The 13,039-nt window shown below is 43.2% G+C and overlaps 1 protein-coding gene across 2 annotated transcripts in view; it reads left to right on the forward strand.

Moving 5' to 3' along the window:
- The window catches only part of Palmd (palmdelphin), a 50,007-nt gene extending 40,060 nt beyond the window's left edge, over positions 1-9,947 (forward strand). For both annotated transcript variants that reach the window (XM_048456702.3, XM_087897616.1), the window contains exons 4-9: positions 1,132-1,246; positions 1,380-1,413; positions 1,532-1,645; positions 4,070-5,167; positions 9,545-9,693; positions 9,724-9,947. In XM_048456702.3, the coding sequence (XP_048312659.3) occupies positions 1,132-1,246; positions 1,380-1,413; positions 1,532-1,645; positions 4,070-5,167; positions 9,545-9,588 (1,405 nt within the window). In that variant the 3' untranslated portion in view covers positions 9,589-9,693; positions 9,724-9,947. The remainder of the gene's footprint in view (positions 1-1,131; positions 1,247-1,379; positions 1,414-1,531; positions 1,646-4,069; positions 5,168-9,544; positions 9,694-9,723) is intronic.
- The last annotated feature ends 3,092 nt before the right edge of the window (positions 9,948-13,039 follow it).

The following is a 13,039-nucleotide window of genomic DNA, read 5'->3' on the forward strand; positions in this document are numbered from 1 at the left end:
GCCAGGACCAGGTGTGGTGGCACACACTCCTTTAATCCCAGGACTCGGGAAGCTGCGGCAAGGAGATCTCTGTAAGTCCTACACTAGCCTGGTGTACAGAGTGAGTCCAGTACAGCAGTTCAGTGACAGCTACATAGTGAGACCCTGTCTAAAAAAATAAAAAAGGCGAGGAATTTACTCATTAAATATCTATGGTTTTTATGTGAAACTTAACAATAATACTTTTCTAAATATATGGGGACTTGAGTAAAAAAATTTAAATGACAATGTAACTACAAATGTATCACTTCTTTTAGTTAATCTCTCTGTCTCCCTCCCTCCCTCCTTCCTACCTCCATCTCTCACTTTGAAGCAGCATTGTTTGTAGCTCAGGCTAGCCTCCAGCCCTCACTCTTTCTGCCTTTCCTGAGTGCTGTAATCACCTCTGTGCCACCACATTTAAAAGTCTCTTTGTAAAATAAATCAGTCTGGTTTCTATGGAAACAACAGTAATCATTGCAGCGAAGACAATAAGGCCAAAGCCGAATGCATCACTAATGTGTTAGTTTTCTCATCACCGTGACAAAGAGCAACTTAAAACAGGGGGGATTTATTGGAACTCATGATTTGAGGAGACGCATCGGTCGTGGCAGGGAGGGCACGGCAGCAGGAGCAGCATGGAGTAGCTGTTCACATTGAAAACAGACAAAGAGGAAGGTTGGTGCCCAGTTAGCTTTCCTTTTTCCGTCTCTGTTCAGTCTGGGGCTCTCAGTCCTTGGTACGACGAGTCTCCTCATCTCAGTTAAAGCTCCCTGGAAGATAATCCCTCACAGACCTGCTCAAAGGTGTGTCCCATTAACGCCCTGGTACTCTTCAATCCAACCGGTAATCGAAACTAACCTTTACACTTGCGACGTCCTTATGTTAAGAATAATCAAATAAAAGTAAGCAGACTTGGGTTGAGAGTTGCTTAAGTGTCTGGAACCTTCTATGTATGAGATGTGATAGTTGGTGTGAAGCCGTGACGCTCACTGGGATGCAGTATACTTGGAAGATGTCTGGCTCCTGAATCTGCATGTGAAAAAGATGCATCTGAGACCCCTGCATGTTCAGCACATTAAGCATAAAGAAATGTGTCCCTTTTTTTGTCAGGCTTGAGAAAGAGATCCAAGACCTTGAAAAGGCTGAACTGCAAATCTCAGCCAATGAGGAGGCAATTCTAAAGAAGCTAAAATCGATCGAGAGGACGACGGAGGACATAATAAGAGTGAGTGTAACTCAGTGTTAAGCTATGATTTCCCCCTGAAAAGAATCCACAAATGTTATTCCTTCCAAGTATTGCTATATTTAGATTTTGACTTTTTAAACTAAGCTCATCATGGAAATCTTTTATCTTACAGTCTGTGAAGGTGGAAAAGGAAGAAATCCCAGAAGGTATGTTTTTTGAGCCACCTGTTCCGTGTCGAAGCTAGATCATTTTCATAAGATCGTTGGCCTTGTTTTAATATTAGAAATATCTTACGTGTATTTTGAATTCCTATCAACTTTACAGAGTCAATTGAGGATATCTATGCTAATATCCCTGACCTTCCAAGTTCCTACGTCCCTTCCAGATTAAGAAAGGAAAGACATGAAGACCAAGATGATGATGAACAAGACAGAAAAGGTATTTGAGAGCCTGCATTCAATGACACGCTTTCAATCTCAGATCTCTTCTAAGACTGGTACACGTATGTATAGTGCGTGTGAGTGTGGAAGCACGCATACCACGGCATTCACATAGAGGTCAGAAGACAGTTTTCGGGAGTCTGTTCCCTCTTCCTCTCTTATCTGAGGCAGGGTTTCTCTGTGTCTGCCAATGTACAGCATACTGCAGGCTAGCTGACGCATGAGTTTCCAGCCAGTTCTTCTGTCTGCATCCGCCTCACCTAAGGACAGGTGTGCATCACATCTGCCTTTTTATTTTAATGTCGATTCCAGGTATTGAACTAAAGTCATCAGGTAGCAAATTTTTGCCCACTGAGCCGTATCCCTAGCCCCTCGATGTCAGATTTTATATTTAGTCTTCACAGCTTGCTTGTGTTTCCAGTTTAGGCAAAGGTCCATTTTACAAAGTTTCCAGGGCTATGGGACAGTTCCCAGGGCTTGCACCGTTAGGAATAATGAGGGTGAAGTATTTATTCCATGCATTTTGCTTTCTTCCAAAATAGGCAGGAACAATAAGATAAGGCCTGAAACAGGCAAGAAACACTTTAAAATTTCTCTGCTCAAAAATTTTATCTAGTAGACATAGAGTTATAGAATATTTTTGAAGTGAAAATGCCCCCTTGCTAAGATCAGTCATTATTTATCTTCATGGGATAATGATTTTCACAAAGCCAGTACTTTAAAGTCTCTGGGAAATGAAGGTTTGGCCAAAGAGGAAAAATTTGAATTTTAAAATTGAAGGAGCCAGAATCCATCTGCAGGTAGCAGTCCCTTATTCAGGCAGCAGATATTGAATAACTAATGACTATACACCAAGCTCACTTAGGCACATGGTAGGTGTTTACTAAATTAAACACGCAGGGAGTACTTTGCAGAAGAAAGAGGAAGAACTGTGAGGCAGAGGGAGGATGGATGGAGATCGCGCAGGTTTAACTGGGTACCCAGGGAAAGTCGTGACATATAAGGCAACAGGGGACACAAGAAGTATAAGATGAGCTGAAAGGAAATCGGAAGATGTACCAAAAGCAAGCACCAACACGTTCTAACTCTATGAATGCTGTTCCCGTCACCTGTTAAAATTCCATCCACGGGCTCTTGCCTGGGTCAGGAGACAGTCGTCAGCTTCCCCCCTTTCACAGTCACCTCCAGTTCAGCTGTCTGAGTGCAGCTGCCGCGGCTCTGTTTTCAGCCCCTCATCTGCTTGGAAGTGGTGTTAAACTGGGAGGATAAAAGGGGGTGTCTAGAGAGACGTCTCCGCGATTAAGAGCCCCTGCTACTCTTGCGGATGACCCGGGTTCAAGTCCCAGCAGCCGCATGGCAGCTCACAAACATCTGTAACTCCAGTTCCAGGTGGTCTGGTGCCCTGTTCTGATGTCATTGGGCACTAGGCATACACATGGTGCATAGACATACATGTGGTAAAGCACCCATAATGCATAAGATAAAGTATTTCTGTACTTTGAAAGAGAGAGAGAAAGGGAACTCCAGGCTTCCGACTTCTTCGGGTACAAGGACGCATCTAACCACTTTCCACACTGTGAAGACCTTAGAGCGCTTTACAGTTTCAGTCAGCAGCTGGGCTTGCAACAGGGATGTGACAACAGATCCCGCTGCTGCGCATTTTACCTGCCACAGCCCATAGTGAGACTGTTCTTCCAAAGAAGAAGGCAAAGATTCTTCTTAATAAGGAAACAAAGTGTCTAGGTCTGGTTGGCCACTTTTAGTCACTAGAAAGGGGTATCTTTTGGTTCTCTGTGAAAATACCAGCTACGTAGACCTGTTTCTCTTCCTCGCTCCTCCATACCATTTTTCCAAAATTCTACACTTCCTCAGCCACCATGTTGCTATATGGTCGGTTGTTATAAAACAAATTGGTAACACCAAGGGGGAAATTACAGACGTATTTTTATGTGTATATGTGTGTCCCTGCACCACATTTATGTAGGGGCATGTGGGGGCCAGGGGGCATCAGTTCCTCTGGAGATGAAGTTATAGAAGGTTGTGAGCCTCCTAACGATGTTGCTAAGAATGAAACTCTGTCCTTGTAGAGACATCTCTCTAGCATCCAAATCACAGAGGTGGTCTTTTGGGGGGGGTTGTTTTGTTTTACTTTGCTTTGCTTTGCTCTACTTTGTTTTGTTCGAGACAGGGTTTCTCTGTGTAGCTCTGGCTAACTCTCTCTGTTAGCCAGGCCAGCCTCGAACTCACAGAGATTCACCTGCCTCTGCCTTCCGAGTGCTGGGATTAAAGGTGTGTGCCACCACTGCTGAGTTAAAAGTTTTTAAATGTCATTTAAAAGACCATCAAAGGGTATAAAAGCAAACAAACTCATTTATAAGAGAAAGGGGGTACTAAATCTTGCATTAAATGTGTCTTTTAACAGCTTTGTATGCCATGGAAATTAAAGTTGAAAAGGATTTGAAGACTGGAGAAAGTATTGTTCTGTCTTCAATACCCCTCCCATCAGATGACTTTAAAAGCACGGGAATAAAGGTATACGATGATGGGCAGAAGTCCGTCTATGCCGTCAGCTCCAATCAGAACACGACCTACAATGGCACTGATGGCCTTGCCCCTGTCGAAGTGGAGGATCTTCTAAGACAAGCCTCAGAGAGGAACTCTAAGTCACCCACAGAGTACCACGAGCCCGTATATGCCAATCCATTTTGCAGGCCTCTGACCCCACAGAGAGAAAGAGTAAGCCCTGGACCAAACTTTCAAGAAAGGATAATGATGAGAGCTAACGGACTGGCCAACCATGCAAATGAATCCATGCACAATCTGAACGATGGGCTTTCAGAGGCGAGAAGCAATGGTCCCTCTCACACCAGCCCTACTCGGCCAACACCTCAGCCCCGATCAACGGTTCAGCAAGCAGAAGAGATGGTCCACACCCAGCAAAAGAGGGAGGGGACTCCCTGGGAAGAATCAAACACCAGGCAGAACCAACATGAGGTTTCTCCCAGGACAGGACTGAGCCCCCACAGAGCGAGTCCTGGGACATCAGGACCTCGGGGATCTTCACCCACTTGCCAGGAGGAGGCTGAAGATGTAAGATACAACATCGTTCATTCTCTGCCTTCCGATGTGGATGACGCAGAACCGGTGACGATGATTTTCATGGGGTATCAGCAGGCAGACGACAATGAGGGAGAAAAGAAGCTTTTGACGGGGTACGACGGGGTCATCCATGCCGAGCTGGTCGTGATCGATGATGAGGGGGAGGAGGATGGAGGACAAGCCGAGATGCCATCCTACCATCCCGTAGCTCCCTGTAGTCAGGTTTACCAGCCAACCAAACCAACCCCGCTTCCTAGAAAGAGATCAGAAGTTAGACCTCATGAAAACACAAACCATAAATCTCCCCACAAAAATTCCATATCTCTGAAAGAGCAAGAGGAACGCCTAGGCAGCCCTGCCCACCACTCTCCCCCGGGCGTCCCAATGGCTGGAGATGGGACTGAGGATCCGTCCTTAACAGGTAATAAAAATGACAAGGCATGCTACTGCTGTTTGCTTATGTGATCGTCTTCTATGTGTTAATGAACGTTCTGACTTTCAGCTCCTATGGCCACCTCATAAACTAACGCTCACTGACAGCCTTTCTTAACGCCGATCCAAATTATTATCATCAGGCCAGAGTAAGTCACTTCAAACGATAATGAAAGTGAAAACTCCGTCATGAGGTTTCAATATCACATTGAGTGCCCTTAGCTACTGGAAATGTGTCTTCTATGAGAGAGCAATACCAAGTGTGAATAATTAGAGTTGCTAATTCATGTCCCTGGTCATCAGAAGCAGACTTTCCCCGCGGAATCCAATAACAACTACTTGTCTGTGCTCCCCGTGACGTACACGTTACTCATAAATTAACAAGTAGCCTTAATTTTGCAAGGTAATAGATAACACGGACTATTTTCCTCTCATTTTATTACTCTGCTAGATCTTCTTTCTGTATACTTTTATACTTATATTAACATTGGTTCTTTAATTTTCTACATTTTAAGCATAGAATGTCATTTTATCTTGCATCATCTATGCCTCAACTTTTCATAGTCTTCTCCAACTTTTCTCCAACAAATTAGCATATTTAATTTTTTCTATTTTCTATATAGCTACATTTCTCATTCTCTATGAAGTTTTTATGGCTTTCTATCTATCTCCTTAGCCATTTTAACACTGAATGGAAAGTAACTGTAACTTTTTCTGCAAACTGACGGATCCTCAATTTTAAGTTCCTTGTTATCACTCAAACATAGCAAATAGTTGTCATTTGTGGCAAAATAAATAAGGACCTGACACAAACAATTAGAATAACTGAACAAACCCTAGCGAAAAAACTAAGTCTAATTATACAAATGCACAGGCTCTAAATGTTAGAAATGGAAGGTCATTTTAAATGTTGCTAATTGAAGAATGGGCATTGAAAAGCAATAACTACTCAGTAGCCGACAGGTCAGCGAGTATAACCTGATAGTTTTATAGAAGTGTGGCAGAACCTATAAATTCAAGATGTTTCTTCCTCGTCAAACCATAAGCCCAATCTTGTGTTGCTAATAGACCCATAATAGGGACATTCTTCCATTCTTCTAAGTCCTTGAGTTAGGTGAACCCATTGTAAGTTGAATCATCTGAAGAATTTCTACCCTCTTGAGAAATGTTCACTCACAGATATTCCTCAGACTCTGGAGTAATGTTCCCCCACAATGGACAGCTGCGGATACTAAGTTCCTTTCCATTTGGAGAGAGAGCTTTGTCTGCGGTCAATCGTTTCCTCTGAAATTGGTTCTTAAAACAACACATGAGGCACAGAGAAAAGGAACGCCATATTTATGGGCAGTTGTGTTGACGTGAACCACTGTAAAAAAAAAAAAAACAAAAACAAAAGCAAAAACTCCCTTTTTGATCTGGGATGTTAGCCAGCTCCTCCCAAACACCCTCACTCTTTCTCCCCCTAACCACGTTAACATTTACCCCCAAGAAAAATGGCAGGAAGTGACTAACATTTCCACACAACACTAACCATGCTGCAGAACTAAAATTGTGAAAACAGGAAAACCTGTTCCAGACAAAGTAACAATGCAGTCTTATACTATCGAACTAAATATCTTGTAAAGAGAATGCTCCAAATTCCTTACGTTTCATTGTGATGTTGTTTTACATCTCTACCTTCCAATTCATCACATAGATTAGAGTGGAGGTGTTTAGTATGAATGACTTTTAAAAAGTAAGCTAATCATATTATGCTTTCAGGGACCATCTATGTACTTTAAGAACATAGCTACTACCTATGTACTTCAATTTCAATTTCATAAGTACATTTTACATTGTGCTTTCGGCCTTGCACACACACACACACACAGAGAGAGAGAGAGAGAGAGAGAGAGAGAGAGAGAGAGAGAGAGAAAGAGAGAGAGAGAGAGATGCTACAGTATTAAAAAAAAACACAATTTAAGTCAACTTCTTTATTAAAGTACAGATAGCCTATTAAATACTAATAGTTCTGGTAGACACAATAATTAAGAATTAAGTCTCTTTTGCTTGTTATATGTGTATTTATCAAAATCTTATCTCAAAAGCAATTCGTAGGGATGTGGGAGATAGCACACCCATGGGTAAGAGCACTTGGTCTATAAAATAAGGACATGAGTTTGATTCCATTCGCCCATATAAAAAAACAGACATGGGTGTGCATGCCTGCAACCCCATCATTGCAGAAGCAGAGACTGGCAGATCCCAGCACCTTGCTGACTACCCAGCCTAGTCAGAACAGTGAGCTTCTGGTTCAGGGAGAGACCCTGTCCCAAGGCAACAAGGCATGGAGTAATTAATAGAGGAAGACACCTGACGTCCTGCTGTGGCCTCCTGTGCATACCAGTGCATAGATCACATAAACACACACAGAGTTTTTAGCTTGAAAGAGTATTTGTAGGTGGAAGAAAGATGAAAACGGGGCCAGTGTGGATAGTCTAAAGACCATATATTTTAGTAAAAATTTGAACACTGTAAAACATGACAGAAAAACTTAGGTAATCTTACGTCTACCTGATTGATATGATTCAGACACACCCACTATTATGTGGCTTCCACAAGCTTTCCATAAGATTCCACTACCCCCACCAACAACAACTAGACAACTATCTTTCTTTGGTAGACCTCACATACCCATTCTTGGCCCAGATCAATAGTCTGTGGACCATTAAAACATCAATGGTACTTTGGGGTGAAGAGGTAGAAAAACCTGATTTAGGAACTGCTAGCAGGGGTCAAGGAAGACTGAGGGTGGAACACCAATCTCTCATCCACCAAGTTGAAGCAGCTAAAACTGTCTGAGTGGTTGTAGGGGAATGGGACTGGGATCAGAGAAGGTCAGAAGAGAGGGGTCAAGAGAATGATGGCACATAGTTTAGGGAGATGCTCCCTGCATCACCTGGGCCTGCTCTATCTCCACACCCCCTTCTGGAATTAGGGCTATTGCCACAGCCTTGGGAAAAGGAATACTGGTGCTAGCTGACTTCACTGTGTGTCCTGGGACACAGGGTGGGCTCTGTCTACAGACATAACTGTAGGGAACAGGATCTTGTCCCTGCCGTAAAACAGACCTTTAAACAATCCCTTATCCCTGCTCTCTCCCGGCACTGGTAATGCAAGGGGCCACAAAACCCAAGAGCGGCCCTTCATGAAGCCTTGCCTGCTGCCTCTTCTGCTGTGGGATTGCAGGCTGCTCCTCAGAGGTCTCCACCCAGCAGCTCCCAGCACCAGAGCCCAGCCTGCTGACTGAGCAAAGGAAAATCTCTCAACACATCCTGAAGTCAAAGGAATATTCTTGGTCTTGCGGGTGGAAGTGATCATTCCTCTTTGCTTTCAAAGGGAAATCATGCTTTTTACCTTCCTTGAAATGAAACTATCTCACAGAGTTAACTAGCACAACAACGAACATGGCCTCAGGACAGAAGCAGGTCCCCATCTCTTCTTAGATTTTTACAAAAGGCCTTTTGGAGTTAGAATCATTCCTTTGGTTAAAAGATAATAACGTTTGCCATAGAGATGAGGGGGAAAAAACAGGTCTTCCCTTTTATTGTTTCATTAAAACAAAATTGTACAATTAGTTAAATGGCTGCTTCTTGGGCCGTTTTGCACATGAATGTAATATTGCATAATTAATATAATCATTTGCCCAGTGCCTTGAAAGCATCTTTTAACTTTTGGAACATGATTGAGGCAGCTATACTCAAAGGCCCTAAAGATTAAGGCATGATACCAGGACGCCAAAGGAGTGCTATAAATTCTACACCCACGTTTTCTAAAAATGTTTTCTACGGCCAACTCTTCATCAGCGGTAGGACATACTCAGAGAGACACCTGCCACTCGAAAGCATAATCACACATCCATGCCCAATTATTAGTTCACGTTGTTTCATACAGACACTTACGCTTGTCATTGCTTATCCTTTGGCCAACCAAGCTTAATGAGATTTTTTTTTTACAATACTTAATCACTAGATATAGTTTAAGCGTTAGTATCTTTTTTGGTTCGGTGGTACATAGTTAAGAATGTGCACAACATTGGTGTAAAGGAATAGATATCTAGGCTGGCACCCATCTGTACTGTGCGCCCTGCTCCTCCTCTGACCTTTGTAGACGTAGGCTCCTCCTAGCTCTCCACCTACTCCTGTCCTACGTTAACCACGGCTCATTATTTCTATCTTTTTATGCTACTATGACAATGCTCACGCTGTTGGATAAAACCATCTGAGGTATGTTCTCAACTTTCCTGCCTTCTATGAAATGGTCATTTGGAGTAAAAATTGTAATTCCTTTATAACTTGCTCTTTTTTTTTTTTACTTTAATTTACAGCTTTAAGGATAAGAATGGCAAAGCTGGGGAAAAAGGTCATCTGAGAGGCTTAGTGCCCACCTGAAGAACCTTTGGAAAAGCCAAGAAATGCCTGAAAATTTCTCTTCTGAATACTTTAGTTTCTTTATCCCAAAGTCCAAATATATATATATATATATATACATATATATATATATATGTAATTATTCCCATAGTAAGCCACATAAATAAATAGTAGTCTTTATTCATGGAAAAAAATCCCCCCAAAACTGGGGAAAATAAATGCTAACTTTTCCAGTTACTTGACATGACTCAGTGGGTTGGGGGAACCAGTATATTTTTATTGTATTGATACCAAAGCATTTCTAATAAGAGCTTGTTAAATTTAAGAATAAAGTTATTTAAAATATCTTGACAATCTTAACTGGTGTTGTAATGTTGCTAATGCAAAGATCGTACATAGGTGCCGCTCACCCCAAGGATATCGGCCGGAAGGAAAGTGGAAGGAAGTGGATGGAAGTAGGAACTCTGACACAAACTCTCTAAAGCTCAGTATCTCTTTAAAGTAGCTGAATTCTCAAGCCGAAGATCAACCCAGTGAGCTCAGCTGAGACCCCAAACCATTGCACTCACCCAAAAGGCACACGTGACAAGTACGCTCGCGTTTTGAGAGCGCGCTTAGATCATTTTGCTAATGCACATGACTTTCCAGAAGAGAACAGGCACATTCATTCTTCCTCTGGTATCATCCTCTCTTGGACTCAGTTCAAGGTGCAGTAAACGACTGTTGCTTAAGAACACTAGTAAAGAACTTCCCCCATTCTCTAAGGGCGCAAAGCTGGTCTAGGCGAACAAGTTAGAATCTTCACCTTAAAACTAGAAAGAGGGGCTAAAGGGGGGTGGTTCCGTTGGTAGAAGTGTTTGACTTGTAAGCGTAAGCTCAGTCCTCAAAGTCCATGTGAACGTGTTGAGTATGGTGGCATGGCCTCTTGATTCCAGCATTGGAGAGGCACAGACAGGAGAGTCTCTGGAGCTCATTGGTCAGCCAGTCTGACTTAACTGGTGAGTTCCAGTTCAAAGAAAGGTCTTTCTCAAAGGAGGTCGACAATGTTCCTGGTGGCCCCCTAGGTGGCACTCCAGCCTCCCCATATATGCCATGAGTGTGTAGCTGCAAATTCACACACACACACACACACACACACACACACACACACACACACACACACCAAAAACCAATGAGCATGTATAACATGTCATTCCTAGGTAGTCTTCCAAGCTGCTCAATCCTGATTTGAAAGAGAATATTTCTGTGCCGGTCATTACCCTGTCCTCCATCTTACACACTCAAGATTGCTCCCACCTGGAACTGGAGAGATGGCTCAACAGTCAAGAGCGCTGGCTCTTCTTCCAGAGGACCCAGGTTCAATTCCCTATATCCACATGGTGGTTAGCGGCGGTGTATAACTCCAATCCCAGGGGATCAATAACTGACCTCTGTAGGCACTATGGATGTGATGCACAGACATAAATGCAGGCAAAACACTCATACACATAAAAATAAATATATTCGAAAACTAAAGACTGATTCTACATATCTTTCCCTAGGCCATCCTATAGGTATGCATTACCCAGGTCCTCCAATTGAGGGACTAGCCTGTTTCTTTCCAGGACGGACATTGTCTTTCCCTGCTGGGATGCTGTCTGGTAAGGCTTTCTCTTAATTATTGATCTTAATTAGTGGTTCTCAACCTGTGGGTCATGACCATTAGAAAACACATATTTCTGATGGTCTTAGGAAACCCCAACCATAAATTTATTTAGCTACTACTTCATAACTGGAATTTTGCTACTGAGCAGTGTCTCTGTTCCTAAGACCTTCAGAAAAAAAAATATATTTTCTGATGGTGGTGACCTACAGGTTGAAAAACCTCTGCTCTAGAGGCAATGAGAGGATGGGACAGAAGGTCCTCTCGGGAGGACAAGCTTTAGCCCATGCAGCTGTCTCAGATGAGCTGCTTGTCAAAGGTGAGCTGTTCTCTGGTGGGAGAGAGCTCCTTCTGGACAATCTGAAGGTTTGCATTGCTGAGATACTCTCAAAAGATACCCTAGCCTGGGTCCAAGGGACTCCTTCATTTCCTAGTTCTGGGCTTAGCATGAGTGAGCGACCTGCAAACTATCCTTTTGCAGCCCTGCCATTTACAGGCTTGCAGTACATGTTTTATTTTAAACACAATCTGCGACACATGACTCTAGGTATGCCTTGGAACCTCTCTGGCTTCGTGGCACGTCCCAGTAGTTGGCTGGTCTCACCCGAATTTTTTTTCTTTAAGGTTTCTGAGACGATTATTAAAAAGGGGCCAACTTTGGAATACAGATCAGGGCATAGCAATACATGTGTCCCAACCAGTCAAATTCAAAGCTACTCTAGAATCTGACTATTCTGGGTTTTCCCCCTGTCATCCCAATTCAATGCAAGTTGTGATTCTTGGAAACCGTCCTAACACAGCCTGCCGGAGGCTGTCACCATCCACTTACCACCTTCACTGCCATCTGACCAGTGACTGGACACTCCTACTGGGACCTAGTGACGGCTCTAAGAAATGATCTCAAAAGCAGGAAGAAAGACACAGTTGAGAATGGCCATTCACGGCACCAAATGAAGGCAGTGCTTCAGGCAACTGACTCCGACCATAGCTCTAAAGACTGAACACATCTAAATATGTCTTTCTGAAGGGGAGGATGCTGGAGAACTGGTCCACAGCTCTCCTTAGTCTTGAGGGTCATGACTGTAGGCACTGACTCTCCCACTCTTCTGGGTTGCAGTTACAGGAAAGTCACACCGGCTCCTGTAGCCTTAGAGATGGTTCAGCGTGAGACAAAGACACAGCACAGGCTGTGGGGACAGTGGCAACATCTCACCTACTCAGGGCAGTCTGCCGCAACCGTGGCACTGACACCCGCAGCATCTGCCCCACTCCCTGTTATCACTCAGGCAAACAACTCTCCTGAGCTTGGTTTCTTATCTCGAAAATGAGGTCAGTTAATGTCACATGCCCTGCAGGGTTGTCTGAGGACTCAGGAGGTCAGTCAGTGAACCATTTCAAGTGTCCCAGCCAGTCAATTTTAACTAAGAAGTTACACATCTAAGACTAACCCACAACACCCCTCATTGTATACGATTTAGTGCTTAAATTAGAAATATAAATGCTTAAGAAAGGATAAATAAAGCAAGAGGTAAGGTGACCCAGGTGTGGGACACAAGCCTTTAGCCAGAGCACTCGGGCAAGCAAGGCAAGGGTTCACAAGTTCAAGGCTAACCTGGGCTACCTTGTGAAACTCTCTTGAGAAATAAAATAAATTTTAAAAATAAGAGAGATTAAGGTAGTTTTTCCTAACAGGTATTCAATTCTAACCTGTGTTAGGGTTTCTGTTGCTATGAAGAGACACCATGACCGCAGCAACTCTTAGGAGGAAAAACATTTAAGCGGGGTTGGCTTACAGTTCAGAGGTTTAGTC

The sequence above is a fragment of the Myodes glareolus genome, chromosome 17 (assembly GCF_982192425.1).
Source record: "Myodes glareolus chromosome 17, mMyoGla1.1, whole genome shotgun sequence".
In the NCBI taxonomy this organism is placed as follows: domain Eukaryota; kingdom Metazoa; phylum Chordata; class Mammalia; order Rodentia; family Cricetidae; genus Myodes; species Myodes glareolus.